The sequence below is a fragment of the Oryzias melastigma genome, linkage group LG20 (genome assembly GCF_002922805.2).
Source record: "Oryzias melastigma strain HK-1 linkage group LG20, ASM292280v2, whole genome shotgun sequence".
In the NCBI taxonomy this organism is placed as follows: domain Eukaryota; kingdom Metazoa; phylum Chordata; class Actinopteri; order Beloniformes; family Adrianichthyidae; genus Oryzias; species Oryzias melastigma.
Genome location: NC_050531.1, coordinates 13609881 through 13617246, shown reverse-complemented (window position 1 = coordinate 13617246; position 7366 = coordinate 13609881). Strand labels below are relative to the sequence as shown.

The 7366-nt window shown below is 37.8% G+C and overlaps 1 protein-coding gene across 5 annotated transcripts in view; it reads left to right on the top strand.

The window, feature by feature from the left end:
- ctnnd2a (catenin (cadherin-associated protein), delta 2a) overlaps positions 1-7366 on the top strand; it is a 301632-nt gene that overhangs the window by 215600 nt on the left and 78666 nt on the right. For all 5 annotated transcript variants that reach the window (XM_036217369.1, XM_024279704.2, XM_024279706.2 and 2 more), the window contains one exon: positions 5663-5876. In XM_036217369.1, coding sequence (XP_036073262.1) covers positions 5663-5876 — 214 coding nt within the window. The remainder of the gene's footprint in view (positions 1-5662; positions 5877-7366) is intronic.

Here is a 7366-nt window from a genome sequence, read left to right as displayed (position 1 = left end):
GAGAAAATATGAATAAATTGTGTTGCATTTACTACTTTAATTCGAGTAAATTCAAAGACTCTGGAAATCCTTTTTTTCAGTGTGTCCAGTCATCCAATAGTGAGCTACTACTAATAGATTTTTTCTTATTTTTATCTTTAATGATTTGCTAAATGATGAATTGAAGATGTGCCACATCTGTCAAAATTAAAACAGTTTTCTTTGAAAGTAGTTAGAGAAAACACCAAACTTAAACTTTTACTGAAATATCAACGCAATTTGAGTCCTTATCAAACTGAAAAACACACATTTTTTTATTCTGTTTAGTCTTCTTCCCTGATCTTTTGGTCAGAAGTTGGAACCGTTTTCAAATATGTTTTTATTCTTACAGATAAAGTATTATGTCAGTGAAGTTTTTTTCTGTAAATCAAACCTTGAAGTTTTGCTTTTATCAAGCACAGCTTTTGTCTTTGTAAATGTGTCTGATGTTTTTCACGTTGCAGTAGAAGAGTACAGAAAATGATATTCCTTTGTATTATTGTTCATTTCCGAGAACCAACTAAATCACATAATAAGAACAATTTTTGCTCAAACAGCCATATCCGCTCAGAATATTGTTTTTTTGCTCTATTATTAATAACTGCTCTGAATAAAAGTTGGATTTCTCTCTTTAACTGGTAAAGATTCTGAAAACTGGGAATTTCACTTCTGATAATTCTCAAACAGGGCTGTGTCCCTTTCTTAGAACACCATAAAGTTGACATAGGTTAATATTTCATTCAGCTCTGCTTAGAATGTCCCTGAGGAAATGTTAGCCAGAGGCCAAAAACCCAATTAGGGGATGGCTTAAAGGTTCTAAAATGCAGTTAGCCCGAAGAGAAAAATGTCAGGCAGAAACTCAACCATGCACATGTATATGCAACACTGTTGGCATTGTGCTTTTAGAGATTCACATAACCCCTCTTTTTTTTCCATACATTATTTCCTAAATTAAAGGCAATAAATAATATTGTTTTTTGACTAGAAAACAGTTATTTAAAAAACAGAAACGGTTCCAGAAACTCGCATAACTACACGTAAAGATAAGAGTTTTGAATGCAGAAGCCCGAAATGCGTATTTACACTCGTTTACAGAGACTTTTCATTGAAGATAGAAAAGAAGGGATTTATCACCCCACATTTTCAAATTATCTTGTTTTTGCCGAGTTTGAAGAGCTAGTGGACATACAACATCAGAATGAGTCTTTATCTCCCAATTTCTATCAAGTGTCTTCAGAGCATGGCATCAAATCTTGCGTATGGATTTTTGAAACATCTCTGATCAACAGCTCCTCGTTACAGTTCTTCACAGCTGATGCCATAAGACACATGCTAATTCCAAGCCTGGCAGTGGCAACTCATCAATTGTCTGGTCAGTTGAAAATTCATATTTCTACCCAAGCTGCTTAGTGATTCATTTAGGTGCAGCTATGCATACAGTACTTCCGCCACACTACTGTCTGTTGTGTTTAAAAAAAAAAAATAAATGAGTTGTACTTTTGAATTCATTTTTCCTTTTTTGTAAATGCTAAATCAAAAAAAAAAATTAACTTACAATTTTTATTCCTGAAAATTAAGGAGATAATGATCTTAATCGCACCAGATTAGTTTTATTATTCTAATTTTATCTTATTACACAGATACACACACATACAAAAAAAACACTAAATGGAAGGGTAAGTAATTCTAAAATTACCTAATTTCACCCCAAATTTGTTCTAAAATTAAGGATACCAGATGTTGTCAGAGGCACTGTAGAGTGCATAAAATCTATCCTGTGTTTGTTACCACATTCACATGCAGGCTGTAAACTGTCCCCACCATGTCACTGATTAATGTTGATGCTCCATATGTGGTGGTTCCAACGTGCTTATTAAACTTCATGTGCCTCAGTCCCTGGTGGAGGTGTGTGTATGTGGGTCTGAATCCCACCGGCACGCATGCCAGCAGCACCTCTGATTCCCACAATCCCACCTGTCACCACTGTTAACTGTTACCAGAGAATACTGTCGCTATGGGTTACCAGTGCTGGTGGCCGCTGTTAAACAGCAGGAGATGAATATAAATCATTCTACATTTATCATCTTCTTTAGACCGAATAGAGAAATGCACACAAAAATGTTGATAGGCTTGCAGGTAATAACAGATTAAACATAAGTATAGACAGAGAAATAAAAAGCTAGGATGACATCTGCACAATGAGAGAGTTTAATATAAGGAGAATGCACAGTAAGAAGGACAGGCACCACTTCAAGTTAAAAAAGTTGCGGTCAACCTAAAATTTTTTACATTATATACCTCGTTCTAGTTTAATTTTGGCAGATGAAAGTAAATATTGGCTGATAAATTCTGCAATTACATGACAGCTTCACTTCCAGTTTAAACTTTTTTTTTTCAATTGCCATATTATATATATATATATATATATATATATATATATATATATATATTGATTGAGTGAATTAAATTAGATCGTTTGGAATGAACAAAAATCAATTATGTATCGTATCAGCAACCACATTTTATAATATGAATCAAAAATAAAATGAGTTTTTACACTCTTATTTTACTTGACTTTTCCTATAAATACATTTATATTTGTGATATTGTGGTCCAAGCAATAGGTGGTGAGAAATGTATTAAAAAAAAAAAAGAAAATCCTGTAAATATTTACAACGTTCCTCTTATCTACTCTTTACATTTAATTAAAGTAGGATTTAGACAGTGTTTGCAGTGACAGAGACTAGGTTATTTTTTTGTGTTTGACTTCTGGAGGAGGGAGTAAAAAGCAATAAAACACAAGAGGTCTGACAATGCAGTTAAGTGTGAAAAACACGGGTTTTTCTGGCAGGGTAAGTCTACCTGTTGCAGTACTCCAGAGATTAAATAACTGTGGAGGCGAGAAAGACAGCCTCTCTCTACCTCTCTGTGCCACACAGTTGTTGCTCTAACTATGTTCCTGCTGGTCTCCTGGTGATCACAGCCGCCTATTTCTAGTCATTAGTACTACACCCCTGTAGACTGGACCAAACACAGTGTGATTTAAGCTCTTTGGTTTCCCAAGGTTGATAAAGATCCCTGCAGTGGGGAAGTGAGTAGGAGGATTTATTAAGCATCAGCATAGGGAGAAAGCAGTGTGTGATGCTCCGTGGGGAGAAGACATTATGTGTAACACCCGATTGCCGTCATTCGGATTCCTACTAGGCTAATAGTCTCAACTGTTTCACACTGAACAGGAGTTTGAGCATTATCGTATATTTACACTGATTATCTTGATTTTTTTATGTTAAATGCTGGAGTTTAGGAGATAGAGCTGTTGTTCACTAGTGCAGTTTAAAGTTAGTTTAATACTTGTATTAGGAGTTAGCATAGTCAGAGTCTGTCTAATGGCTCCCTACACTTATGGCTTCTAACTATCCCCAAGTTTATCCCTCCAAGTGCAGAGATATGAAGCATTGCGATCGCTTGATGGTCGACGGTCATCTGTGTTAGCACGTAGCTGCCAAATACATAACAACATTGGTTTTAGAACTCTTGAAGTTGTCCAAACACTCAGTACTTATATTTAAGTGTTAACTTCTGTGCTTTAGAGCCAACACATTCTCTTTCTCAAGTCGTCACAAATTGACTGTTGGTTAAGGACCCCCCCCCCACGTCACTTTTTGACATGTTGGGTGTTCACAATTCGTTGTTTTTTGACTTGCTGGCTGTTCATAAAATCAAGGGTCCGCAACCTTTCAGACATGCTACCAGATGCAGTACCGGATGCGGTACTTGACCCGTCTCGAGGACCAGTCCTCATACCCCAACCCATTACCGGTACCCTAATCCTGTAACAGTTTGCATCCAGTACCGTGTCCGGTTTGCGCCCAGTACTGCATCTGGTATCAGTTCGAGTTCAATACTACATCTGGTACCGTGTCCAGTGCAGAGTTAGGGTTAGGGTACCGATACCAGGTTTGGGTACCAGTGCGGTACTGGACCGTTCCGGTTTGCGACTCGGAGGTTGGGGACACCCAAACCGTCAAAGAGTGACACGGTGGGGTCCTTAACCAAATGTCAATATGTGACAGCTTGGGAGTGAGAATGTGTTGTCAGAGCACACCCACGTGAAATGCATTTCTCCTCTATGCCACAAGCGGGACGCCAATCTCCATACCAGTGGAGGGATAGCCAAGTTGCTACGGCTCCTCCTTAAAAAAAAGAAAAACACTTTCGGATACCTACAGCTTCAAATGCCCCTACAACTAGAGAAATAGGGAGGAGCCAGATGGGCAGGGAATCAAATTGCATTCTGAGATAGACTACTTGTTTACACCAGACACTTCACCTTTTTGTATTGATGATCTCAAATGCTGTGCAAAAACATTTATGTTACATTTACTGATATAAGATTACTAATTTAATACTCATGTTTTAACAGCATATAGCTAAACTTCACTGGGTTTAGACTTAATCCTGACTGGGTTGTACTTATAATAGTGTTTTCTTGTGGCACTAGGGGTACTTTGCATAGATTTTGAGTCTTTTTATTTGACTCAACCTCCACTCTCTTAAACTATCGCAAGCCATTGACTATGACGGTGCATCAGGATACAAAATAGATTTCCAACTCCTGTAAATGTACCTGGTTTGCTTCCCTATAGATCCCTTAGAGTGGAACCCAGTCTACTATTATTGTAGCAGTAGTTCAGGATAGTAGAGCTGAAGTGTGCAGTGATGGACACACTAAAGAAAGGAATGAATAGCAATGGGGGGTGTTCGACAGAAACCTAACTGAAAGACAAGGAAGGAGGATATCCGACGGGAATGACTGAAATTCTGCTTTACTTCAGCTCAACCTTCAAATAAAAAGCTTCACTGAATATAGTTTTAATTATGTTAACTTTCCCCAAAAATTTATTTGCAACACAAAAGTTCACAAAAATCTCAGAAAACCCATTTTTTTAGATGTATCTTTTCCAATTCCTGTTTTTTCTTTCTTTCTTTTTTTCATAAATTAGTTGCATTTTTTGGTGCTATAAGACTTACTTTGGTAAACAGTAAAATAGGTAAATGAATTATTTTCATCCATTTTTTGAACCTGCTAAATCACTATTGGGATCCCTGGGCTGCTGGAGCCTATACTGTACCAGCTATTGTTGGGCAAAGGCAGGGTGCAATCTAGACTGGTGGCCAGTATTTTGTAGGGTCATGAATTATTTTTGATTGGTTGCTTGACTGATTGTTTGATTGATTGATTGAGTGATTGATCGATTGATTTCTTTATTAAGTTGTGGCTCTTATAATTTACCCCTAAATTGAAAGGCAGCTTGTTATCTCTTCCCTTTAATTGCCAATATAAGTAGGGGGTAGTTTTTGTAAAAAGAAATACCACCATTTGCTTGGTCATAGTATGGTCTGCATGTGGCTGTTAGCCCGATTGGTGGCACTAAATGGTGCTGAAGAGTACACATACAAAACACACACATCAAATGTTTTTCTTAGTGACCGTCTGACATTTAAGCAAACCATTATCTCAACAGCATCACCTCTGACTGCACAAATGATAAATTGCATTGATTTGATGTGGTCCTAACGGTGCCCTTTACTTGGAGTTCTGAAGGAAATGAGACTAACTGTGTTTCCTCTGTTTCTTTGATAGATTCGTAGACAAGGAGGCATCCAGCTGCTGGTGGATCTTCTGGACCACAGGATGACCGAGGTCCATCGCAGTGCCTGTGGGGCTTTGAGGAATTTGGTGTATGGCAAAGCCAATGATGAGAACAAAGTGACCCTGAAGAACTGCGGGGGGATTCCTGCTTTGGTTCGTCTGCTAAGAAAGACAGGAGATGTTGAGATAAAGGAGCTGGTCACAGGTAATCTGCTTACAGTTATGCTTACACTTTGTTTTCTACATGTAACACTTTGGAGAATTTCTAACTAGAGCCCTATGGTTGTGTTATTATGTGTTTGACTGGGTCACATTGGCTTCACCTGCCTCAGGGGATTTTTTCGTATGTTTGAATCTATGGTGCCCGAGGTTTACGTGAATTTAATTAGTGAATGCACACATTGGTCAGTTTTGTACTAATACAACATAATCACTGCAATCGCTGGATAAAAACATACATAAATGTCCCTAAAGGTTCTGCTCATGTACTGCTATGTTTTTGGTGACGCCCGTCCATCCATCCATCATCCATCCATCCATTAATTTTGGGGTCACTTGGTTGCTGGAGCCTATCCCGGCCACTATTGGGGAAATGCAGGGAACACCCTGGACAAGTCATTGGTCCATCGCACGCCCACATTCATACCTAGAAACAATTTAGAGTCCTCTGTCAACCTATGCAGCATGTTTTTGGACTGAGGTAGGAAGCCAGAATGCCTGAAGAAAAACCAAAGCATGCACGGGTGGAACATGTAAACTCCATAGACTCTTCTTGCAGTTAGCCAAGAATGCTGACCACTACACCACTATGCAGCGCTCTTTTGGTAACTTGTTTGACTAACTCCATTGCTTTCTGCTATCAGATAAAACCCCAAATTCTCAATATTGTCATTGTTTTAACTGCAAAATTAGCATCTACTCAGTAAGGTTTGGGCTTAGGGAAAAGATGGGAAATAGTGTTTTAAAATATATAGAGAAGTATACAAAAAGGTTAAATAAAATAACGTTTTGCAAATAAGCATGTGGTAAAACAGTGTGAAATGGCATAAACCACATGTGTCAAAGTCAAGGCTCAGGGGCCGGATCGGGCCCGCAGGGTAATGAGATCCGGCACTCCAGATCATTTTGTATTATTATTATTAACGGCCCAATGTAATTATGATACATTTTATGGAGAGCAAATATGTTTTATTTTTTTTATGTAAAATGGCGCACAAGTAGAGAAATTGTACGTTTTTTTTTTCCTATTAACATCTAGTTTAGTGCTGCCACAAACGATTATTTTAATAATTGACTAATCACCAATTATTTTTTCTGATTAGTCGACTAATCGGGTTATGCGCAAACTGGATGTAAAACACACATCTTAACCACCATTACCTTTAAACTAACTGAAAACTGGATATGTAGCATTACCTGCCACAATGCTAGTGTGAATGCTGTAAGCTAAACACTGAAGCTGAAAGCCAGCTAAAATATTAGCCATTTGCCAAATTAGCCTAAAAATTTTGAAAAAAGCCTAAGTTAGCCAAAACAGCTAGCTTGCAAATGAAACATTAGCTAAACTTCAAAATGGCCTAAGAAACAAAAAGGCTTAAATTAGACAAAATAGCTAGCATGCAGCTGAAACATTTGCTAAACTCCAAATTACCCTAAAAAAACTGAAAAAAATCTTAACTTAGCTAAAATAGCTAG